General features: G+C 42.4%; 4 protein-coding genes across 6 annotated transcripts; 1 reads left to right on the top strand and 3 right to left on the bottom strand.

Annotated features, from left to right (window-relative positions):
* Positions 1–233: 233 nt before the first annotated feature.
* Positions 234–4,456, bottom strand: hmgcl (3-hydroxy-3-methylglutaryl-CoA lyase). 2 transcript variants are annotated; one of them, XM_084676520.1, is made up of 9 exons: positions 4,394–4,456; positions 3,337–3,420; positions 3,085–3,192; positions 2,868–2,963; positions 2,524–2,672; positions 2,355–2,418; positions 2,074–2,262; positions 1,622–1,747; positions 234–1,326 (listed from the first exon to the last, which is right to left on the bottom strand). In XM_084676520.1, the coding sequence occupies exons 3-9, from the start codon at positions 3,151–3,153 to the stop codon at positions 1,225–1,227; spliced, it is 795 nt and encodes a 264-aa protein (XP_084532646.1). In that variant the 5' UTR covers positions 3,154–3,192; positions 3,337–3,420; positions 4,394–4,456; the 3' UTR covers positions 234–1,224. The 2 variants fall into 2 exon arrangements, with proteins under 2 accessions (XP_084532646.1, XP_084532645.1); XM_084676519.1 differs by lacking the exon at positions 4,394–4,456 and adding an exon at positions 3,705–3,902.
* Positions 4,457–6,560: 2,104 nt separating this feature from the next.
* Positions 6,561–10,871, bottom strand: zbtb8a (zinc finger and BTB domain containing 8A). Its single transcript, XM_084676518.1, has 4 exons — positions 10,721–10,871; positions 8,616–9,487; positions 8,280–8,449; positions 6,561–8,147 (listed from the first exon to the last, which is right to left on the bottom strand). Exons 1-4 carry the CDS (start codon positions 10,783–10,785, stop codon positions 7,827–7,829), a joined length of 1,428 nt encoding a protein of 475 aa, XP_084532644.1. The 5' UTR covers positions 10,786–10,871; the 3' UTR covers positions 6,561–7,826.
* A 321-nt stretch (positions 10,872–11,192) lies between these two features.
* gale (UDP-galactose-4-epimerase) lies at positions 11,193–16,183 on the bottom strand. 2 transcript variants are annotated; one of them, XM_084676517.1, is made up of 10 exons: positions 15,311–16,183; positions 15,052–15,164; positions 14,841–14,954; positions 14,302–14,478; positions 14,018–14,131; positions 13,853–13,919; positions 13,649–13,734; positions 13,446–13,523; positions 11,772–11,886; positions 11,193–11,543 (listed from the first exon to the last, which is right to left on the bottom strand). In XM_084676517.1, exons 1-10 carry the CDS (start codon positions 15,450–15,452, stop codon positions 11,479–11,481), a joined length of 1,071 nt encoding a protein of 356 aa, XP_084532643.1. In that variant the 5' UTR covers positions 15,453–16,183; the 3' UTR covers positions 11,193–11,478. The 2 variants fall into 2 exon arrangements, with proteins under 2 accessions (XP_084532643.1, XP_084532642.1); XM_084676516.1 differs by having other exon boundaries at positions 15,052–15,167; positions 15,311–16,182.
* A 1,569-nt stretch (positions 16,184–17,752) lies between these two features.
* On the top strand, positions 17,753–19,153 carry LOC146299821 (kazal-type serine protease inhibitor domain-containing protein 1-like). Its single transcript, XM_084683178.1, has 4 exons — positions 17,753–18,248; positions 18,450–18,610; positions 18,752–18,899; positions 19,050–19,153. The coding sequence occupies exons 1-4, from the start codon at positions 17,765–17,767 to the stop codon at positions 19,151–19,153; spliced, it is 897 nt and encodes a 298-aa protein (XP_084539304.1). The 5' UTR covers positions 17,753–17,764.
* The last annotated feature ends 6,379 nt before the right edge of the window (positions 19,154–25,532 follow it).

Genomic DNA, 25,532 nt, shown 5'->3' with positions numbered 1-25,532 from the left:
GAGGAATGTAGTTATTCACCTTTCAGTGACAGTACCTATTCTCATTAAGATATTCAAGCTAAAGAACATTGTCAAGGATCTCTTAAATGTGTTTGTATAGCAGAGGAATTTCAGTTTAGCTGGTCAGGCTCGTACTTCAGGTTTTGGTAGGTGTGGATGGCAAACAGAAGTACAGTATGTGTTTGTTCTGAATCACTTTATAGTCAAAGTGCTAAATCACAGCCTCACAACTATATTTTGGTAAATGTTTTTTTTGTTTATTCCACTTCTACCTTACAATGGTACATGTATTACTTATTAGTACCATATAGTCCCGAATCCATAATTACTTTAAACTTGGCCTACAGTCTGATACCCTTTCACCAGTATGATTCATTTGCAGCTAGGAAGAATCGGAACTGTTTGAATAAACAACCTTCAACAAACAGTTATGTATTTCTAAAGTAAAGCAAAGTTATTTCTTCATTTAAAGATTACATGTCTAATAAACTCAATGGAAAGTGCAACCTTTTACAATAAATATTTACACATTACTTATTACAAAAAGTAAAACCAATAAGAAAATCATTCAGATATCAAAAGTGACGGATGATTATTCAAACAAAATGAAACAATGGTTCTACACCCAATGCCCAATGACAGTTGACGAAGTTGAACACTGCCATGAACATTTTGTTTGGCTAACATGGATACCCACTGATGTACACTAGTACAACATTAACCAAAATGACCCATTTAGTCAAATGCCATCTCCTTGACTTAATGTCTCCCAGTTGTGATAACATTTCCAGACAATAACTACTATACTCTTTATCAAGTGTCTGAGGAAAGGCTTGCTGCCAATCCCCAGAAGTGTCCATATACTGTAGGACTTGAGACTGGATTACAGGCACAGCAAGTCACAGCAAAAAAAAGAAAGACTTAAAATCTTCAATCACTTAAGTCTGCATAAGCCATAAAGTAATGTAATGACCACATAGTACACAGTAATTGGAGCAAAAAATGCACCACAAACATGAAAGACATGACCGCAATGATAAGGCACCAGTGATCAGCAATGTCTAAACAGACATTTTTGTAGTGGTAATTTCAGATAGATTTAACTATAATGTAATTTTCAGATAAAGTCATTAAAAGGTGGCCCATGTGTTCTTTTGTTTGCCCTGATCTTAACTTGACGTACTCGTTGATGTATCCTTTTGAAAGGGCTTTAAGAGTCCACGTTCAGAGTTTGCAGGTGGCCTGTGCCACTTTGGAGCTGGTCTTTCTGTTCAGGGAACGACATATGAAAGCTCCAGCATCCATAAGTTTGGGAAGGTCCACTCCCTGAGATGGAGAGAGAGTCAGAACATGAGGGAGAGTGAGGTAGAACATGAGGTAGAGAGAGGTAGAACTCAATGGACATAGAAAAAGAGCTTCAGAAGCAGGAACAAGGAACTACAAAACAAGGAAATTCCAGTCCTGAAGCTCCGACTCTTTCAAATGAACTGAACACAGGTGACAACAAAGCTTTGATTGTATCAGAATGGAAAATAACGCCAAAAAGAGGGAAGTAAAAAAGGACCAGGGAAAGACAGTAAGAGATCAAAAGATTATAATGAAAAGAGAGAGGTAGACTCACTGTATGAATACCAAGTCCATGAAGCATATAGACCACGTCCTCGGTAGCCACATTCCCGGAAGCCCCCTGTGCATATGGGCACCCACCTAGACCAGCCACTGAGGAGTCCACCACACTGATGCCCATCTGGAGGAGAAAGAGGATTTTCAAAATAATCACACACCTGTATAAGTAATGTATGTGTAACAGGTGTTGTCAAGTCGCTCATCAGTATCACTTCTTCCCTCACTTGCCCACACTAGGGGACAAACTATGGTCTTATGATATGGTCATACTCGTAATGACCACCTTTCATAAACACAGCTTAAGCCTACTACAACACCAAAAAGCTGGCAATTCAATGGCGTGGGTGGCCGGTATTTGGGGTGAGTTTAACACATTTAGCTTGGTCACATGACACCATGCACATTGATGAGATGCTTCAAGAACTCAATCATCTTGAGCTCCTATACCTGCAGAGCAATGAGGATGTTGGCCAGGGCCTGGCCGTACGTGTCGTGGCAGTGCACCGCCAAGGCACCGACAGGCACCTCTTGGACCACCGCCTCCAGCATCTCAATCATGCCCCCAGGTGTGCCTACACCAATGGTGTCGCCCAGAGAGATCTCATAGCAACCCATGGAGTACAGACGCTTGGCTACCTGTCATATTGAGGCACACGGTGGTCAAGACACATTCTCAATTGAGATAAAATACACACCACCGCCAAGATTGGTTTAAGAGAGGAACTCACCTGTGCTACTTTCTCTGGTGCCACATTGCCCTCATATGGACACCCCAATACACATGACACATACCTGCAAAGTACAAAGAATAGAGGTGAGAGACATAAGCTGATATCAACAATCCACATCCTCCTTGTTCTTGCCAGTCTCTAGAACCTTCCCCTCTGCTGGTGTTACCCCCGGACTGGCACACCGGCTTCCTTGGCTGCCTTGGTGACCTCCTCAAAACGTTGCAGGCTCTCCTCCACAGAGCAATTGATGTTTTTCTTGCTGAACAACTCAGATGCAGCGCCAAATATGGCCACCTCTCCTGCCCCTGCCTTTACCTAAGTACAAAAGCACGGAAAAAGAATGTATGACGTGAAAGAACAAATACATGTAGAAATACTGAGTCAACACACAATAAAGACGTGTTTCTAAAGATTGTTCAACCGCCTGACTTTATTCTGTAGGCTGGTCCTTAGGAGTAATACTCCTAGATGAACTATACTTCATGAAAATGTTCGTGATCAGGTACTTACAGCGGCTTGGAAGCCCTTGAGATTGGGGGTCAGTACAGGATAGGACACACCTGGTTTCCTGTTTATGCCTTTCATCACCTCCACCTGGTCTGCCATCTAGCAAACAATATAAAAACGAACATTGGGATTATTAATAGAGGTATTTTAGAGAATAATACATGGCCACTCCAGGTTTGAGATTGTATGTTTTCAATTTACTACTGTTCACTAACTTCACCTGTGGAACCCATTTTGGGGAGACAAAGCTTGTGGCTTCAATGACAGAGAGTCCTGAATCTGACAACATGTCAATGAGGCGAATCTTTACTTCAGCAGGAACTATGGTCTGTGTGTGTGAGAGAGGAGAGAGAGAGAGCATGGAAAGAGAAATCCATGGTACATTTGTCTAAGCTTGATTTAATAGACCATCACAGGAAGTTATGTAACACACCCAGCCATCTAGGGTTTGACACCTTTTGCCGATCATTACCTTCTCATTTTGAAGACCATCTCTGGGTCCAACCTCAACTATTTTTACTCTCTCTGGGAGAGCTTTCTCTGCTGTCACACCAACCTGATGGTAGAGAGGCTTGATTAGATAGATACCCTAATATACGCAAATCTATTTGGAAAATGACAGTTGAGATCCGTGGTTAACTACACTACGTAGGTGAACCTAAGATGGTCACACCACTACCTTGACTTACATTTTCCAAGATAGCTAGCCAACTTAAGCAAGATAGCTAGCTAGGAAACTAGCATTTGCATTAATTAAACCATTGATTCGGGAACAACTTCGTGAACCGGTCGAAATCATCCGTAACAACACATGCAGTGAACACAATTACATGTACTCACTGATTTCGCCACTGCTACCGAAGTAGTGGTACTCAAAGCTAAGCATTGGTGACCCATTCTACAATTAAAAACACTTCTATTGACAATTCTCATGACAGCCGCCATGTTGGTTCAGCCTATCCACTGACGTAAATTCCGTTCTGTGAGTGCTTTGGGGCGGTGGAGGAGTTCACGGCAGAGCAGACGCTGCTCTTTGAGGACAGTCAGAGCCTGTTTAAGGAGAGCCTTGCCACTCCCTATTAAGCTCCATTGTACCGAATTTGGCTGCAGTTCCACCAAAGTTACACTGGGGGTGATCGCGAGCGAGTGCATGTTGAATGGGAGTCTATGGAGCTGAACGGCTACATTTGTCTCTTTCGCCTGATTGTCGTTGAGAAATCTCCGATTTGATTTTAGGTTTTTTTGCATGTTCAACATGGATTATAGGTCGAAAGTTGAATGAACGAGTACTTATGTCCTTTTGATTTCTTACAGGGTGAGTCGTTGTTGCCCATAACACGCTAGTATTCTGCTAATGAATGCTGATTGGTTAGTGAAGGCATAGATATGAGTGAAGGACTGATACGACCAGAGCTCCCGCTTGATGGCATCCGAAGCGGAATCAGAAAGTCAGAGCATTAGCAACATTAGCAACAACATTAGCAAGCCAAAGCTCTTTCTAGCATGTGTATTGACAGGGAGAGCCTAACCTGTCAGCTGTGTTGTCGATGCCCTGAGAGAAAAAAGTTAGTGACCAGAGCTTGCCGTAAAGCAGTAGCTCTGGTCGTACGATGTGTATGACGTCAATTACATTTTCAAAAGCTTTTTAGAACAGAAAGGCGACTTTAAAACAATCTAACAGCCAGCAGTATGTATTTTTTTGCCTCCCCTTTCGAATTCAGAATTCAAATTACTAGACAAAAAATTATATCCTGAGAAAAGTGGATTTTGAGGGGTACCGCTCCATAGACCTCAATTCATTCTGCACTCGCTCGTTAGCGCCCTCACATGGAACTTCAACCAGTTCAGAACCCGGAAGTTTCCCGAGAGTGGCAGTTCTCTCTTTATTAGACATTATCTGGGACAGTACTCCCAAAAATATGCGTTTTTGCGTCAGTCTCCAAAACACCAGTCTCCAACAACACTGGAAAAAGTCGCTAGATTTGTCGCTAGTCGCTTTTGACAATAAAAGTCGCCAGGAGGGTTTGGAAAGTCGCCAGATATGGCGAGAAACTCTCTAAGTTGGCAACACTACGCTCGGGTCGTCTAGCTCAATACTGTCATCTACTGGTAGTGCACTGAGAAAATGTAGTTGGGGGAAAAAAAGGACTGCACAGTAGAGGAAATGTGTAGATGTTGCATCTTGTGCCCTAGATGTAGGCAAACAATATTCACTGTATATAAATATCTTTATTATGCGGAAAAAAGTACAAAAGGCAATAAATAATCAATTATCATAATAATCAGCATGGTTCACAATCAACTGTGGACAAACAACATAAAAATAAATTAAACAATATAGCTGCAAGCAGCGATGCGTGTTCCTCCGCAAAATGGCAAAATATTATGAACATGTACACTGTAGAAGATTGAGACTTGGACAACAAGAGAGCAAAACTACTTAATGTTTGGCCAACAACCATAGGCTAAATGGGGATTTGAACTCATGAGCATAAGGTTACAAATTCGTGTATCTAGCCACTCTGTATACACAAATAAGATCAGTCATTTGAGCAACTGAGTTAGGGAAGCGTTCATATACAATTCCTTGCAAGAATAGATGGTGAGGGTACAATGGATGATTCTCTCGTGGTATTAAACTACACAACATACACAATCAGGGTGACCAACAAGATTATATTAACTAACCAACAATAACATTACAAACATCTAACTGAACGAACACAACAACTGAAATCCCTTGCACAGCTTTTGTAACCAAACTATTTCCCACAAGTCTAAGCGTTTTTTGACATGCCGCACTCCATGCTGGGTACCCAAGAATGCTGACGCTGATTATCTAGCTGTGTTCCGACTGCGTGATATAAGTATTCGTTTTTGGTCAGCTTTGGGACAAAGGTTAAGAAACGGTTGACATTTCAAGGTGAAATTGCATGAAATTGCATGGTATTTCAGAAGGATGTCTGCCTGTTTAACTGAACAAGTAATCAAAATGATGACAGGCCAAAAGACTGTGCCTGGATTCGAACCTGTGACCTCACACTTTGTAGGACACAAGTTCAACCCCTTGAGCTACACGCAAGGAAAAGGATATGTTGTCAGTTTTTGTATACAAAAACAAAGCTGTTTCTCCTGTAGCACGGATTGTTTGATTAGGCCCAAGTTTAAACAGCTGTAATTCAATGATCTTTTGACATATCAAGGTGAAATTGAGCATGGTACTTCAGAACGATGTCATCCTGTTAAACTAAACCGATATTCAAATTAAAGGCAGGCTCATACAGTGTGGCTGGATTTGAACTGACAACCTTATACTTTGCAGGTCGCCGTTCCAGCTCATTGAGCTATTCTCAGTGTTGAATATATTCATTTTCAGTTACTCTACAAAAAAGTAAGCTGTTTCTCCTGTGGTAAGCGTTAGATTAAGCCAATGTTGAAACAGCTATAATTCAATCATATTTTGACATACCAAGGTGAAATTGTTCGTGGTACTTCAGAGAGATGTCTGATGATCAATTTACTTCATTCGAGCTCATTCGGTTGTAAATCTGACAAGACCATATGTAGACTCCTGACTTGTTTTGCAGTGGTTTACACAGTCTTGCTTAACAGATGATCGGAGTGTTGTTATGGGCTCAAATAAACACTCATTGCTATGTTTTACAATCGGAGGATTGACCGGAACACGAGAAACCGTTCTGTCCATGATTTTTTTTTTGTTGCCTCTGACTGGTTTTGAACCTACAACCCTCTGTTTATCAGCACAACATTTCAACCAATCAAGCCTTTCAGCCAATTGAGCCATTACCAGATGTGGACTTTTTGCCATGTTCACTTATCAACTGGATAATAAAATAAGATGTTTCTCCAATGGAAAGCATTGTAAGATTTGGTCCAAGCTCAAACAGCTGTAATTCAGTCATATTTTTACATATCAAGGTGACACTTTGCAGGGTACTTCAGGGTGGTGTCATCTTAAAGCCTATTGGGTTTGAAAAACCATCATTCAAAATTACATTCAATTTAGTGACACAAACTTATTGAGGCAATGTGGACATTTACATAAATTCACCCCTTTCAGACATTTTGTATTTGATTCAACTGTCTTAAGTAACATTTTTAAATATGTCAATGATACATATCTGTACAAAATTTCAAGTCAATTTGACCTTTTTGTAGGAGGAGATCTATTTTGAAGGTTTTCCCAAATTATCACTGTACAGGAAAATCCATCATGCTGGACCTTATGGGTCCTTGAGGCTTTTTTGTTCCTCATGAAAAATGAGGCATGCATACCAAGTTTCAGAAGAATTGGAGCAATGGGGTGGAAATGCAACCACTCTGAAAAGTGGACATTTGGGCGTGGCCTGTGGCGCCCCCTATGGTCTGATGTGGGCCAATCTGTGTTTGGGTCGTAGTTGTGGCATGTTGTATCAATATGCTAAATTTCAAAACTTTTTACCAATGTGTTCATGAGATAAATTACAATAATAATAATAATAATAACAACAATTATAATAGGGTCCTCCTGGCGGAGGAACCCTAAAAATGCTGCCCATGGAAGTGTCATTGCAATTCAACAATAAAAAAAAGCCCAGATTTCTCATTAATTAATCTCATTAATAAGTTTGTCATCAATACTCAATTATATCACCTACTTTTTAAAGCTGAACATAATTCTTCTTAATACACATGCATGACCATAAACATTATGTACAGGTGTGGTAATCCAAACGTTTTATAAAACTTGAGAGCTCTGAACATTGCATTCACCCAGAAAAAGCATGTGCTTAACATTAAAACTCAACAAAACTGAACAAAAGTGTAAAAAGAGAATATTTCAATTCAATCCTTTAAAATGTAATTATAGTAAGTACATCATTGGCATTTACAACAATAAATGTTACTTACATTTTGCATAAACAGTCAAATATATTCTTTGATACATCCACACAAACATTTTTACTGTAATTCCTCATCACTGTCATCCACTTCCTGGATGATGAGGTCAGCCCCCGAGTCCTCTGCCAAGTCATCATCGTCAGCAACCAGCCAGGACCGTTGAGTCTCTCCCTCCTCCACTCCATCAACGCCAAGCAATAGAGCAGGCTCCTCATTGGTCCCATCTATGCTATCCATGGGTAGGTCCTCACAGCCCGTTGTCTCCCGAATACATTCAGTACAAAGGCGGTAGCGCCGTGTCCCCTCACACACCACCTGTCCACTGTCCTCTGTTACCAGACGTTTGCACTTCCTGCAAACCAGCTTCCGAGCCTGATGAATCTGTAGATCATGAAAAAAAGTAAGGTTTCAAATGAGAAATATGTCCTTAAGCAATTTGCCAACTGAAGATCACAAATACAGCACAAAAATAATATTTGTCAGATGTGTGTTTTAGTCCCGGGTGAGACTAACCGTCTCATAGTGACTGCGCAGGTGTTCTAGGCGGGTGAAGCGTTTGTTGCAGGCCTGACAGGGGTAAGGCCGCTCCCCTGTGTGACATCGCAAATGTCTCTTCAGGTCTGCCTTCCTCTTCACCGTGTGGGTACAGAAGGGGCACTTGAAGCGCATGGAGGGGTTCAGGTCTGTGGAAAGAAAGGCTTTTAGAAATGTTTTTACCCTAATAACCTCATTTGTATTTATTATTAATTTGATTGTGAACTACTTTAAATCCTTCAAGGCTGAATACAGTATCTAACTTATTCTGTAACCTGACTTTGCATTTGTCAATTGTTTCAACAAAGGGCTCACCTTTGTTGAAGAGTCCAACAACACCCACAATTGTGGGCAGCGTAGCGTACAGCTCCTCTGCCTTCTCTGCCTTCTGTGATCGAGCCTCCTCCACCTCCAAGGCCTCCTGGGTGGCTGAGCGAGTGCCGTAGGCCTTCCTCTTGGCTGCCCCCCTGCGCCTCCGTCCAGGAACAGGCAGCGTAAACAGGGGATCACCTGGGTCCTGGGGACCCTCTGCATCACTGCACTGTTGCTGGCTGGGCTTGGTGTGAGAGGGACTTCCAGGGTCCTGCTTTAGGTCCGGGACCTCCAAGTCTGGATCCTTTACAAGGTAGACCCCCTGGGACCTTGAACTGTCGTGGGACCAGAGGGCTGCCGGGGGGCTGCCAGAACAGGCTGCCTGCTGCTCAACGGCATCTTCTCCGACCCCCTGGGGGAAGCTGCTGGTCTCCGACAGACTGAGGTAACGATCATCATCATCCTTAGCGCTAATCTCTAGAGAAGACTTGATGAAGTCTTTGCAGTAGCTGATGACATTGTTCATCTGCAGGTAGCTGGCGGCCGACATCACTTCAATGACGTTGTGGCTGGAGAGATCCAGGTGGCCTGAGTAGATGAAGTCCAGGATGACGGTAAAGGTGTCGGGGCTGAAGACATCAAACGAGGCGCTGATGGGGTCTCCGTCACTGCTCTCGGAGCCTTGGGAGAGAAGCATCCGGAAGTAGCCGCTGCTGGCGAAGAGGACATTGCGATGGGCTCTGTAGAGCTGACCCTCCACCAGGATGTTGCAGTCACAGAAGAGCTCCTGGTGCCGCTGCTCATCCAGCTGTTTTAGCAGACAGCTCTGGTGGTCAGCAGTGATGTCTGTGCTGTGGAACCACCGCTGGGTCTGTCTGAAACACAGAACACATGGACAAAGGGTAGTGAATTATGGCATGGTAGCCCTAATGTATATTTACTGTATGTGTAGGATATATATATATATATATATATAAATATATGTTATACTTTAAGAATTACTATTGGTAGTGCATAATTTGCAGTGTGAGTTTGAATATTGAATAAGTTAACTGATAAAAGTTGATAAAGTAGGTGCGCTACAAGGTTTAGTTAACTATACATTTATTTAATTAGAACATTGCGGTTCGTTCACCCAAAAGTCAGGTTTGGATAGACAGTCATTCGTTTTCACGGTGAAGTAAAGTCAAATCCGCTGAAACTCCCGCCCACAACCCACAATCCAGCAACTTGAGTGGTCGAATCAGCCGCCAGTCAAGCATCTTTTTTTATTGAAGGGGCAACACCCGACGAGGTGAAAGCATCGGGTAACAACATCCATCAAACGTCAATGATGCAAATTAAAACATTCAAGATAACAAAAAACTATGATGAGTGGCTAGGAAATAAATGATGTGAAATAGCCAAAATAAAAAGATTCCTTAAACAAAGGAACAAAATGGGCCATACGAGCCTTCATTGAGGCTATAATCATTTCCCCAGCAACTTTAATAAGGCTATTCTTATTTCTAAATAAATATTTCTAACACATTTAATGAATACGCTTTTCGATTTAAGAAGAAATAGGTTACTGGACTCATTCGCCCAGAAGCTGTGCTGCAGTGCCCGATGTACAGTAGGTTACAGTAACACCCGGTTTGAGTCGATGTTGCATAATAAAAATGTTGCAATGATTCAATACAATTGTTGCAATTTCACTGCATTCTCGAAACCAATGCCTGCGACTGTTGATAGTGCAACCGAAAGAAAAGCGGGTAGCTGCGCGCGAGCGCAGCCCAGAGACCTGGAGAGACGCCCACTTACAGCCCCCGCACAATAGACAACATATTGTAGGACATATCAGCAATGGTAACTACAACAGCCAAACATGATAAAATAATTTGTGAAGACGAGCTCTCTCCCTCTACACCCGATTTTTGATCCATGGATCACCCTATTCCTGCCAAAGCTGCAGAGCACAGCCGCGGGGAGATAATTTGCCTGCTGCGGAACCCAGCGTCCGTTTCTCAGGCACGCGATATCTGCAAGACCCGCTTACGCCCTGACATACCCGCTTCCCTAGTTTCTGCCGAAGCTCTACCCTCAACATTTTATCTGTAAATACTCACTGGTGACCTGATTCACCCGGTGCCCGATAAATCCTATTCGACCCCATCTCTGTCACCATATCCATTTTAAACGTTAGTACATTCACTCCTTTTTCTGGTTAAGGGTACACATTCATTCACTTCCTGCTCAGCCCTAAAGACCGAAACCCGTTTTGTTAGACCGAAAAAACTGCTGTGCTGACGTGGGTGTTTAGCAAGAGCGCCCGAGGGCCAAGAAGTCATTTAAAGCCCTAGTGCTCTTTTTCCAGCTTTAATTTATCATACAACTGCATAACATTGGAACCAATGGAAGCTTTAGACATTACATGTATCTGTCTTGACATTTAATTGTATGAACACAGTACATTCCAAAGTGAGTTTAACTTTATAAGGCCTACATTGCATCATCTGCAATCTGTCAATTGTGATCTCTGTAACTACCCCCTTCCCAACACACAGACAAACAACACAATCACAAATGACAATGACAATATTTAGTTATTTTAATATATATATATTTGTTTGTGTTCATATTATGGCTTGTGTATTGATGACAATTAATTTGTATGGCTGTATAGTAATATGACAAACAGTGATTGATCTATGGTATATTTCCTTAAGAAAGCAATAATTAGAAGCAAAGCGATCTGGCATTTTCAGACAATCTCAAACGCTATGCCATGTAATCATTCATTTTGTCTTGAGGTCCCTCTAAGTTTTATAATATAAAAACAACTTCATGATTTGCTTTGGCCACTGTTGTAAGCTGGTGAGTAACATCACGAAGCTGGGCTGTTGAGGAATCCAGAAGGGTTCTTCGACTGCCAACGCCACAGGTCCTCACCTGAGACACAAACAAGAGAGAGCTTTAGTGGATGTGCAGAAAGGAAACTATGTACATCCTCAAATAGGACAGTTCCTATCATAATGATCTTTTACAGTACCATGACCATAAAACAATCTATCGGTGGCAATGGAGCGATTCCTCAGTCAAACAATTGGGGCTAACGATGATGACCTGATCCCAACAGGCACGATGATCGAGTTAATTTTATTATGTCAGAGTCCTTACACATCCTCTCCAGATCAAAGTCAGCTTTCCAGCCTAGCTCCTTCTCAGCCAGACCAGGGTCAGCATAGCAGGATGCTACATCTCCACCTCTCCTGGGTGCAATCTGGTAGGGGATCTATAGAGAAATGTACACAGTCAAAAACACCCCCCTTTACAGTGGTTTTCCCTGTCATCAGCTGTATCATCAGTGATATTTTTTAGGGAGTCTGTGACGTGTGGTTGTTTTAAACATTTGAATCTTCTACACGTGACTTTTAGCTCTGCTGCTATTACCTCACCATATCCAGTATACACTTAAGAATTGAGTTAACAGTGTGTGTGTGTGTGTGTGTATCAGTGAACCCCATGTACTTCAGTCATTTGCCCCCAAAGACTACTGCTTTTCACCTTAACCTAGACAATCACACAGAGATGTTATTGTGCACATACATATGTAGGGCTGTTTTGTCAGCCCCTTTGTCACTGGTCACCCAGACACTCGTCTGGGACAGTCGTTGATTTACATGAATGCTAAAATGACAATCACACCTTAATGACACACCTATGGAGAGGTGGTCTCAACAGTTGGTGGACAGAGGAAGACTGAAATTATCATTAAAAGTTGTATTCTTGTAAATATCGTTCTAAACAGCTTTCAATGTCATGTTTGATATGCTTTTGTTTTTTATTTTATGTATTACATTCTAGTAATAATTTTAACACTGTAACATGTACATGTACAGGGTTTACAGAGTTTGTGCCTACAGCAGACCAACATGTGTTTAACATATTCCCTTGTCTTGCAAGGACACCACTTGGTCTACTGCAGCCTTGATTAATGATCCAATTTGAATTTGTATGCGTTCGACAACTTTTCAGTCATATGACCGGTGTCCCCATTTTAGTCAGGTTTGGGTGTATATAGGAAGAAGTTTTTACCAATCACCTCCAGTTCTGTTTACGATACAGCTCCGGTGCGTTAGGCGCCTAGTCTTCATTGTGAATACCTTTGTTAACCATTTCTCTGAAGGTATGTTTTGTATTTGATGATATTTCATTATCATTGTATTGATTATCTTACTATTTAGATAATAAACTATTAATGTATGCATTTTGAAGTTACTTGTTCTCCTTGAAACATATCTATCAAGCTATGGCAGTGAAAATTTTGATCGAGTCTGGTTGATGCGGCTAACTGATTATAAACATAGACTTTTGGAGTAGGTTTTAACTTAAGGCCTCTGAGTCACTTACAGTGGATATCCACGCTCCAAAGGAATTTACCGGAGCCTCTGAATGATCGATTATATATCCTACTAGGTCTACTATGGTTAAATCCATATTATAGTAGAGATAAACGACTGATGAGCACGCATACTAGTGAACACGCATACTTTAAGGTCGGTGCTCTGATCAAGCAGGCGATTTTTACCTACGTCAGAGTTTCATGTCATTAACTGTTTAGCGCTCAAGGTTACAGGAAACGCACTTGCGCACATGTCTAAAATTGGAGTAAGATATTAACGAGTCAATTATCTCCCTGAGAATCTAACCAAAATTGAATTGTGGTTCCCAAGCCAGGGACAAACACCAAGCGTCTCTGGCCTTTCAATTCACCACCTACACACAGTACTGCCCTAATGTCTGCATCCTGGTATGTTCTTCCAAGGTTATTAAGTCATTACTGTCACTCACCTGTCTCCCTGAGGCCTTCTCCATCGCTTTGACCATCTGGAACACAGAATAACCTGTACCTGTTCCCAGGTTATATACCTATTCACAGACAGAGACAAACATCAGCATTATGATTAAGTGGGTATGAGAGAATACAAGTAGAGAGTAAAAAGCCAGCAGGCACACAGAGAGAAAAACAGAAGTTAGTTGGTGAGAGCTTTTACCTTGCATCCACAATTGTCCTTCAGTTTCTTGAGAGCGGCAATGTGTCCTTTGGCCAAATCCACAACGTGGATGTAATCTCTTACTCCTAAAAAAAGAGGTAGGTAGTTATAATCCATGACTGGGTTCTTTGCATTTGACTATATAAAGGCTATTCAGACACCTTTAATCAAGTTCAATCACTGATCTATCTCTAGGCCTTTTACCTGTTCCATCAACAGTGTTGTAGTCATTCCCAAACACATTTAGGTGCTTTCTCCTCCCAATAGCAACCTGAAATATAATAAGAACACAATCATTTGAGTATTTATTTATAATTTGTTTCATTATTATTTTATATGTATTTACTTGTAGGTCCTTCCTTCAGCTACCTGGGCTACGTAAGGCAGCAGGTTATTGGGAATGCCCTGTGGGTCTTCTCCTATGACCCCAGTGGAGTGAGCTCCAATGGGGTTGAAGTATCTTAGCAGCACCGCATTCCAGTCCTACCAACACATATGAATGCACATTTACATTCGGCACATGAAGCTAATACACAAACATCTAAACGGACTGAAAAAACATGCTAAAGCAAGCCCCAAAAAAGACTTGTTTACAGTGTGTCTGTGTACCTAAAAATATACAACAGATGACACCTCTGTGAGCTGTACAGTACCTTCTCAGCACTGCACTGGTCCGTAATCATCTCCTCTATGAAGTACTTGGTCTTGCCGTAAGCGTTGGTGCAGCCCCCCACAGGGTGCTGTTCGTCTATGGGCAGGCGCTGGGGGTCCCCGTACACAGTGGCTGAGCTGCTGAAGACCAGATTGTGCACTCCGTGAGCCTGCATCACCTGAGCCACATGCAGGTGCACAGAACATGTACACACAGCAGCCATTGAGAAAGCAATCTACAGCTGACACCAGCCTAAGTGCACACACACCCGGCATCAACCAGGTTAACATTGTAGCAAAGCGACACAACAAAGGCATTAGGCAAACAGCCAATGAGTGTGTATACAGGGCTTATGGTAATGTAAATTGTAGTGTAAGTAAGTGGGCAAAAACATTACATAAAACACACACACACACACACACACACAGGTATTCATGCAGAAAGGTGACAAGCAAGCAGCAGTAAATAACTTCAAACAGTGCAGGGCAAGCTGGGACTGGGGCGTTCAGGGTACAAGGCTACAACCCCTATGCACCTCACCTCTAACAAATGAATGGTCCCGGTGAGGTTGACACGATAGTATTTCAAGGGTTGTTCCACAGACTCCCCAACAGCCTTCAGACCAGCAAAGTGCATTACAGCACTAAACGTATGCTGTTCAGATACACAAATAAAGACACAGTTAATTAACATATAAATACAAATGTAAATGTGTGGGTATGAATAGATATCCTTGTGAATAACCTCTGACCTTTTTGAAGATCTTCTCCAAGCCAGGACGATCCAGGAGGTCAAGCTCATGGAACTCGATACTGGTGTTCAGAACCTTCTCTACCCTGCGCAGGCTCTCTGGTACATCCCCCTCTCCTCCAGCCAAAACAGAAGACACACACACACACACACACACACACACTCACCTTTATTGGCTATCATCATCACAAATCACTAAAACAAACATAGAACCGTCTGTATGGCTATAATACACTTTCTGTTGAGTTATGGACACTTACCTCGAACAGCATTGCTGAAGTTATCTATGACCACAGGGCAGAAGCCTGCCTCAATCAGCTCCACCACACAGTGGCTGCCGATGTAGCCCCCCCCACCTGTCACTAGGACCTTCTCTGCCATCCTCACCACCTGTCTTAGCATTGCACAACATAAGACAAACTAACACCACAATGCACTCCATCAGTAGAAACAGTGACATTTTCCCCCCTTCAAACTATTTAACTACTTATCAATTCTGAATTTGAGAGGTATTGTAGTAAAAATGTGTGTGGTCACCAAGCCTGTTGTATTGAATATATTCACTGACATGGATGATCTCACAGTTTGCCAATAAGTAATGCTGATGAATCGCGTCATGAATTGGTCAGGGCTGACCAGGTGAATCTTTTACCTGAATCCTGAAAACCTGTTTGGCTTTTAAGGCAAGACAAACGTCAAACGTGTCATACTCTGCCCCACCCCACCCACTGGACACGTCATTGCCTCGGGTGCCACTGTACCTGGTCAGAGTAACCAGGATACGGTCTGGATTCCAGACGTTCAATAATAATGTCGTTAGCTTTTTTCATAACCTCTGTCGTTTGGTCAGCTCAGAGAAGTGTCTCTAGTATAACAAGTCAGAGCGCGTTATCGTTATTGAATAATAAAATCCCGTGATATGAACATTATTGCTGCCCTTCAATTAAAAGTCCAGTGTGTCTCCCTGAATGATTTGGATGGGTGGTAATGCCATCTCTGCGCACTTGTGCCACCGCCTCGCATAACCAACTAATATGAATATCAAATAACACATTCCTCTTGTAATTAATTCACGTGGGATTCCATGGCAAGTGTAATGACAGGCTATCTTTATAATGCAACAACTGCAATGGCGTTATGCTCATTGACATAGCGTTCGGTTTAGTAAAGCTGAATTAATGCTGTCATTATGTTCAGTACATTAACCTCCTATGAGTGAACTGAAACAATTCTCACCTTAACGTTCTGTACAACGAAGGAAAAAACCTCCACCCGAAGCAAATCACTTGCCAATGCGGCAGAGAGTCACTGATGACAAGAATGAACAAAGTTATCAAATAACTTGTCTATATTCAGGTCTACGTTACTGCTTCCTGTTCTGTACATCACTACGTGGAGCTGCGTCAAGTCAGAACATTATGCCCGTGCGTTTTTTTCAAAATAAAAGCTACGATTTTGGTATAGCGCTATCATTTTCCTATTTCATTCTTATGCCATAACATTTTTTTTCTGAAACTATATATAATAGCCTTGCCTCATTTGTTTTAGTAACATTATAATAATGCAACTGACTCTGACTGACTGGCTAGTAGCTAAACGTTTGCATGTTCATCAGAGAGTACTTTTATTTAGTATCGTCGAGGGTCAATGAACATCCATGCTTTTGTCGCTGCCTTCACACTAATGAAACGTGGACGTTGTCAAACCAGGAAGCCTCACACGCACTGACGTCAGAAGTCACCCTTTCCAAGCCACATCTCTACCCACAGTGTATTTATTGTAGAAGCAGTTCATTTGATGCCAGATGTGCGTCCATACCCTCATTCACTGGAGAACTAGAGGAAAAATATTATTACTTTAGAATCCTCTTCACCAGCACATGATGAGGAACAGCAGTTCATTGTATTTAAAATTATTTTATTTTCCCAAGATGAAAAACATCTGAGCACAAAGAACAAACATTGTATAACATTTCTTTTTATTTAACTAGATTTACCTAAAGGACACAGACCAAGGAATTTCATGCCACTCTGCTAGAGACAGTGATTTTGAGAGAGTGACAAAAAGAGATCTTACAGAGATATCTATATGCATGTACCTGTACATACCATAATAAATCTGTGTTACCATATTATGTGTTAGTTTTGGTATACCACCTACAGTATGTGAAAAACACTTCACGGTCTCACTACAAAGCAGAGGAAGGAGCACTCATCTCAATACACATTCTTTTCTATGCTGTGCCATATTTGTACTCCTTGTGCCAGTTATGCCTTGCCCGGAGACACTGGCATATGAAGAAAGACTGAGGCACTGTGAGAGAGGAGACAAGAGACCACTCAAGCTTTTGGGGGTAAAGATTCCTCACACACCACTTCGTTCTTTGCTTAATTTCCATGAAGAACAACTTGGAGCTGAAGGAAAATAATGAGGAGAGAGCAACATAAAAGTAAGAAGCCTTTGAAACAAGCTGGGGTAAACTGAACAAGAGACCTAGTTGTGAGGACACAGTGACACAGAAGAGAGAAAGAAGGAGCCACAGCAAAAGCCTTTCTGGGAACAGTAAACTTTTTTTTAATCAGTTTGTGCTCGGACTTTAACAAACAACCAGGTGAAGACTCTACATCCTTACAGCTCTATTCAAATTCATTAGCAGGTCCAAAGGAGATACCTCTCTATCTGTGAATGTGTGCATACTGCACATCACAGATGCCATGGCTTTTAGTACTCATGTCTGGTTGTGTGTTAGTATCTGTCTGGGCATATGTATCCTTCCATCCTTGGGGGTCCCCCCTCAGCACCGTGGCTGGCTGCGTCTCTGGGAGGAGGGTGAGGGCTGTGGGGAGTGTGATCTACAGCGATGTCCTCTGGCGCTGCATGACTGCCCAGCTGGGCGAGTTCGGGACAGCTGCGGCTGTTGTGAGCAGTGTGGCAACGTGGAGGGCCAGCAGTGTGACCCTGATGGGGCTCAGGAGTTCTATGGGCGCTGCGGAGAGGGGCTGGTCTGCCAGAGGAAAACAAAAAGAGGGCGGAGGGGCCAGGCCAGGGAGAACCCTGAGCCTAAGTGTGTGTGTCAGGCTCAGGGGCCCGTGTGTGGCTCTGATGGACACACCTACCCCAACCTGTGCCAGCTGAAAGAAGCTGGCAGCAGAGGAAATGCCACCGTGAGACTCACTGGACATGGACCATGCTACTCTGGTAAATATAGCCACTCTGTGTCTGGCAACCAGAAATAGTATTTAAAGCCACTTTGAATATTAGTGGACATTGCTATCTTGAAGGGTTAGTCCTAAACAACTCTGTTGGTTGTTCACAGTTGAAGAACAGTGGCATTTCAAAGATGAATGAAACCAGTTGAGGTGTTAATAGTTAACCTTGTGGTGCCTCTCTTTCACTCAGCTCCCCGCATTTCCAGAGCGCCCAGGGACCTCTCCAACTACACAGGAAACGACATAGTGTTTGGCTGTGAGGTCACTGCATACCCCCTACCCAACCTGAGCTGGAGAAAGAAGGGGAGTGACAACTTCCTGCCAGGGGATGATCCCCATATATCTGTCCAGGTCTGATGATGAGGATGTCATTAACAGTCTTTCATGTAAAATTCATTTAAGATAAATTAATTAAATATTTTCCTGTTTGACCTTTGACCATTTGATCTGGTCTGTTCTTATGCCCAGACTCCCTCCCTTTCCCCCTCCCAGGCTAGAGGCGGCCCCCAGCGCTACACCGTCTCCACATGGCTGCAGATACAGGGTCTCCACACTTCTGACGGAGGGGTCTACTCCTGCATTTCCCACAATGCACTGGGGGAGTCGTCTGCCTCCGCTCGTCTCACCGTGCTCAGACAGAGTGAGTTCCACAACACTATTTTGGGAGATTCTCAACTAAGGCTTATTTAAGAGTCACTTGTCAATCAAAAGTCAATCAAAAGTTAACTTTTGTAAAACTGTTGGCAGATTGGCAGAAACTTTAAATTCTTCCTTTTGATCTGTTCATCAGTGGTGAGAGTGATGAGAGGGCGACAGGAGAAGGAGGAAGAGTATTTCTATGACGACACAGAGGAAGGTAGTGATGATGGGCAGTCTGGAGACTATCTAGGGTGACCTGCTGTGTCTGACATCCAAGATGGTTCATTGGACTTTAACTCACAGAAAATTAATTAACTGAGTATAACTAGTTTGTAGGAATAGAACATTCTTGCCTGTGAAATGGCAAAATACCATATCTTAAATTCAGCATCCCATACATTACTTGTTTTACAATGCTACTGCTACTACTACTACTACTATATTCTCACGGCACTTTATGAATAAAGCACTTCAGTTTACTGATCTGGTCATTTGTTTTATCAACTTCAGTCAGTACTGCCGTTAGTATGAATGCTCATTTCATGGGAGAACAGATAAAGGCAGCTCTACATGTTATACATCACATTACACTACACATTTATATTTTAAATGTTATTCATTTAGCAGACACTTTCATTCAACCAACATACAAAAAGAAGGTAAGAAGACCAAAAGAATAAAGGTAAAGTGAAAATACATTTTGTGTGCAGTTCCATTTGACAACACAGGGGGATGCTCTGGCCTCAACAAATGGCTCTTATTGGAACGATGTGGATAGAGAGTTGGTAGGGAGGTGGGCGGGTTGGCTGTCTGACTTGAAGACTGAAAGATGTGGCCATCTCCAAGGGACCATCTGTAAGTGCAGGAGTTTGTGTATGTACAGTATGTGTGCATGTGTGTGTGTGTTTCTCTCTGCCTGATTCTCCGTTAATCTCCTCCTCATCCACACACTCCCAGACCCTGCTGGATCCAGTGTCTCCATCTGAATGGCAGCTGGCATTAGTACTGAGAACCTTTCCTCTGCACTCTGTGTTAGCTAATACTGATGAGAGATTAAAGACCTGCAGGGAGACACAGTCCATCCAATCTAGACTAACTCTCCCTCTTTTCAATTCTCCCTCCATGCCCCTTCACGTGTCTCATACTGTGGGTTATCCCAGTCTCCCTCTTCTCTCTCATCTGCATGTTTTTTTCAACCTTCCATCTATTTGCCTTTCTCTTGAGAGCTTAGTGAAATGACATGAATGTTCCGTGTCTAACCCAGTGGGGGTGATGTCACCAGACATTTCCTCATGGTGTGGAGGCTTGTCTTCCTCTGCTAATTATCCTGTACAAACTAGAATCTGATATGGCGGATATGAGGACCAAATGGAATTATTGTGGGCTAACAAAGAGATATTGATATTAGGAGCAGTGAGGGAGAGAGTGAAAGAAAATGACATGGAGAGGGATGCACACACACACACACACACACATATACATAAACACGCACAAACATACACACATATTGACACACATTCATTAACACTTGTATTTAGACAAAGGCACACATACATACACACACATACACTCAACCAGACACACACCCCCCCCCCCCCGCCCCCACACACACACATACACTTATGCCTCACAACCACTTGTTTCCCTCGTCCATTCCCTCAGATAGGGTAATTTCATTGCAGTGGTAATTACCTTCATTAGTGCTAGCAGCTGTATATGGATTGCTGTCCAAACCTCATCCCAACCAAGCAAATAACTCTCATCACCAGTTCACCTGTTTCCATGTGAAGTGGTATACTCACCAGGTAGGTGTTACCCTTTTCTATGACGCATTCACTTTGCACTGTCACGTATCAAAACTTTAATCTTAAAATGTCTATGGCTGCTCTGAACATAGGCCCAGTCTGATGGGGCTTGGGACTGGGGCACAGAGTGAGTGTGAGAGGGATCAGGCCAGGCAGAAGAAGGTTTGATGATGCATGGAGAGGAGAGGTGAGGGGAAAGTACAGAGACTGTGGATTAAATACAGACAGTTCTCAATCAAGACAGAGAATCTCCACTTTCTAAATGATCTGAAATCAGAAAACAATTGAACACAAGAGGGCACTGTTTTGCTTAAAGAAAATCTTCTCGACATGGGAAAACTCTTTTTAGTCATCTATCCACCAACCCCATTATGTGAACCAGGATAAATGCCTTTCATTTAGCAATAAAAGTTTATTATTCTATGAAACTATACAATAGGTCAACTCTGAATATAGAATAGAATGATTTTCCCATTCTGTAACAAAGGCTTCATTTATCTACTTGTGGTTTATATGAAAGGGACAGGGACATCGTTCCCTTCACAGCTTTTTAATTATACAGTGTCCAGATTCCTGAAAAGAAAAATGTATCTGTGATGAATACAGGCTGCTTTACACAAAGCTTCCCATACTCTCGGAAATTGGCTGAGTTTTATTGGTATAGGATCCACAGACTGTGGATAACCAGTGCTGGGCTAACCCTTGTATTAGGAGCTAAATGTCATGCATAGCCTGTTTTTATTGGGTGGTGTGGCGCAATCTGCCCTTTTCCTTTTCGTAGAAGTCATTGTTAAAGAGCCTGTTTCAATGGCGGGCACCAGATGGGCTCTCCTACAGGTCGGACTGGGAGTGTTTACTACGCACTGGTGTGTGGATAACAGGTGAGCATATCGCTGGTCCATCGGCCAATCAGAAGGCAGCAGATGTCTGATCCCTCCTGTAAAGCTTTATTTGGCATCTGGGGCTGTTTGGGGCTAGATAATGGAGAGAGATGGGAGTGGGTTTGATAATGACAGGTGTTGAGTTGTATCCGATTCAACATTTATCCCATAAGGTTAATTTGATTTTTATGGATGGGATTTGAATAGTGTGGTTATGTATTGATTCATACAAACACTATAACACATTATTTATAGAATGGTACCAAGTTTAATTAGATAATTGTCTTTCACGCAATCCCTTTACTTTTAGAAATAAGATATATAATCCTATTAGCTGTTCTGTTACATGGCATTCATTTTCTATTATCCTCATCCGTAAATTCAAAGAACTTTGGGCAACAAAATGTTCCACTCTGAGTATTAAGCAAATAAACATTGAACATTCCTTACCCTTTTGAGCACAGACCATCCATCACCGCAATTTGGTATCATGGCAACAGGAGTGGTAGGGCAGGGCAGAGGGGAGTCTTTAGAGCTTGGAATTAGTTCTCTAATGGATGACCTGTGTCTAACATGCCTGCATGGATGGGGCTAGTTGGTGCACCTGCCCCTTCTATGTCAATAACATATCAGATTACCTATCCAGCTTACTACGCACTCCCAAGGCTGACCTCTTTAAAGGTTATTCAACTTCCTGTGACTACAATGAGCCAGTTCCTGTTTGATGGCTTTTTAGACCAGGTACGCTGGCTATTCATTTATCTCCACAGGCATTTGAGATGTGTCGACTGCAGGCAGAATTTTCATACAGAAACATGGGATTGTGCTGTGCCAATCAATGATGAAATACAATGATGAAATTAAACCAGGAAAGAGCCTCCGAAGTATCTGCACTGACAATACAGAGAAAAGATGCAAAAGGTTCACATTCTGAACCATCCATCTATATATTCCCATTGTAAAAGTCTAAGATCTCATATAGATTAGCATGCCCTTACAGCAGCAGTATGCCAGTTTGAACCCTATGATCTGACTGGAAGTCCAGCTCTGGTCCCTATGAGGCCTCTCAGGGTGATTAGGGGGCTAAGCTGCCAGAGCAGCCCAGTGAAGCAAAGCCGAGGCTGGGCTTAACAGCCTTCAAAGGGCAACCTCCTTTTGCCTCTGTCCTGGTTCAATTCAGATCAGAACCTCAGACTGAAATCGACCAAGAGTGCAAAGGACTGCAGCATATTTCCTCTTTAATGAGGTTTAGAGATAATCTGTGTTACATTTTTCATTTGGTTTTGTAAGATTTATCGTTAAACCTATATTTTCGGAGACCTTTGCTGTTTGAATTATATTCTTGTGTGGGATAGGGATAGTGAAAATGAAATGACAACACCCCAAAAAGGATCAGCAAATAATCTTACATTATCTAGAGATTTTAGTAAAAAAACCTGTCTCCACCTTAAACCAAACATGGTTTCAATGCCTTACCGCCAACTGCAATGGACTCTCTGTGGCAGGTGTCCACTTCAGAACACCTAGGCTTCACATACAGTAGTGTAACCATTAACCACTGCTCAAACAGAACAAATTTGACACACGTTACCTAGAGCTACCTGCCTGGCAACCGACTTCTGTTAGTGGCGGCCACAGCATTGGTTTTCAACAGCCAGCGACCTGAGCAGTGGTACAGTGCGGCACAAGTTTCATGTTTCTGCTCCACTGGCCGAAAGGCACTCTGCAGACACTCACAGCCTTATGGACTGACTCTCATAGAATGACCTCCCTGTTAGCCAGTTTTCACTCTCACCCCTATTATCCTCTGATGATGAAACGATTAGGCGCCGCTAGGCTAATATCACAAAGCGGGCCGGTGATGGATGGGTTTAGTGATAGACTCAGGTGGTTGGTTGGGGGGCTTTGTCCCAATACCCCCTATCTAGTGATCCTGGTGACCCCCCTCTCTACCCTGCGCCATGATCCACCCTTGTTACCCCCACCAGCTGCCCCTGACCCCTCATCATAGACCCTGCCTCTGCTCACCATGTGTTGAGAGTCAAAGGGGTTCCCCCATCACTCATCAGAAAGGAACGTCCCAACCCCCCTCACAGGCAGCAAGCCACTATCAATTGGCCTCTGGACAGAGATGGATAGGGGGGCCTCGACCCAGTACTATTCTGGTAGGAACCCCTTAACAATGGGCTGCTGTCACTGAGGAAGAATCGAAGGGATCCCAGGCCTGATGATCAGGTCAAGTCTGGTGGCCCTGGAAGGAAGTTATCATGAGGTAACGGGTGGGTTTATTCACATTATAAATACAGGAAATCCCTTCTGCCTAATGCACTCTTGGATTTTTTCGAATGTGTCTGGAAAGTGTATCTCTCTGACTTGCTGACAGCCCATCAACCTACAAGAGCTTTGAGATCTGCAAACGTAGGCCTTTTCACAGTTCCAAGATCGAGACTAAAGACGAGAGGCGATAGAGCATTCTCTATTGCTGCTCCAAGACTTTGGAATAGTCTTCCTCTGGACATTAGAACAGCGCCTTCCTTGTCCGTTTTTAAAGTGAGGTTAAAGACCTTTTTATTTGATGTGTCCTATAGGGATGACTGTTGATGCAGTTGTTTTGTCTGTATGTATCTGTTGCCATATCATGTCTGTATGTATCTGTTGTCATGTTGATTTTAGCACTCTGTATAGCACATTGGTCAACGAAAGTTGTGTTTAGTTGTGCTTTATAAATAAAGATTGATTGATTGATTGGCATTGTGTTTAATGCATATGCTGATGTAAGCATCCAAACATGTACCCATTGTTAATTTATCATCTTGCTATGTCCTTTACATCATTATCATTACTTTATTTTCTTTCATTTTCATGTCCATCTGAAAAGCAATGTGTGGTCTGTGATTTTCCCGATGACTGATTAAGTGGTTGTGTCCTTTAGGTACAAATGACAGGACAACAGTGTTGTTGACAAAAATGAGCCACTGATGGCCACACCACCAAGATTGAAAGTGAAAGATCTTTAAACATATTCACAAAGACCCTGAGCATCATTCACATGTAGATTTGTGCCTCCCGCAAGTGCAAGGCTGTATGATTTCCATTTAGATACGGTGTATGTATAAACAAAAAGAGGACAGCCAACAAGAAAGTGGGTTCTTGATTTGATTAACTAATCATAGTCTTTGTAATCCCACTCGGCCTCCAAGGGCAGGCTTGCCTGTACACCCTTATTGACCTACACATTGATTATTGGGAGTCTGGAGCCAATCATCTCCAGGAACATGGTCCATACACTGGTGAATGGTTGTGATTAGCAAAACAATTAAGATACACTGAGTTTATTTCCCCATAATCCCCCTTGCTGCACTCAACACACAACGACTATCCCTGATCAACAATACAAGTCTAGGGATGAAAAGGGTTGGAGTGGAAGGTGATTGGGCTCTTTAAACCCTCTGACAAGAGGGTAAGCAGGTTGTTTGTGATTAGGTGGAGCTTAGAGCTTTTACCAGTGCTTTGAGCTTAAAGCAATGTCTTGATGTTAAGAGTAAGAAATAAAATGTTGATGAGATTTGTAGTGAAAGAGATTGCATCTGCCCTTACTGGATGCGATCTTTTATAAATTGTGCAGCATGTGAGTGTTTTTCTGTTCCTTTTTGAGCAAATCATCTCTTAGAACACAGGTGTTTGTCAGACTCCTCTGACCTCATTCCTAAGGGTTTAAAGTAATAGTAGCAATGACATCATAGTTTTATAAATCAGGTAAACAATTTAACATGATAATTAACATGATCATCAATCACATTGAGCACACTAAAATCTGCACTAAGAACAAAAAAACAAAAAACTAATATTGTCCCTTTATCACGTCAAATACAAACCCTTGCAACCCCACTCCAGACGGTCACATATCCCAGTCAAAGTTTTTAGAGGCAGAGTGAGGTCCAGCATGTG

Source organism: Hypomesus nipponensis, chromosome 3 (assembly GCF_054491055.1).
Source record: "Hypomesus nipponensis isolate SF chromosome 3, ASM5449105v1, whole genome shotgun sequence".
Taxonomy (NCBI): Eukaryota; Metazoa; Chordata; class Actinopteri; order Osmeriformes; family Osmeridae; genus Hypomesus; species Hypomesus nipponensis.
The sequence above is the reverse complement of the archived record's forward strand: the minus strand, read 5'-3'. Positions and strand labels throughout refer to the sequence as shown.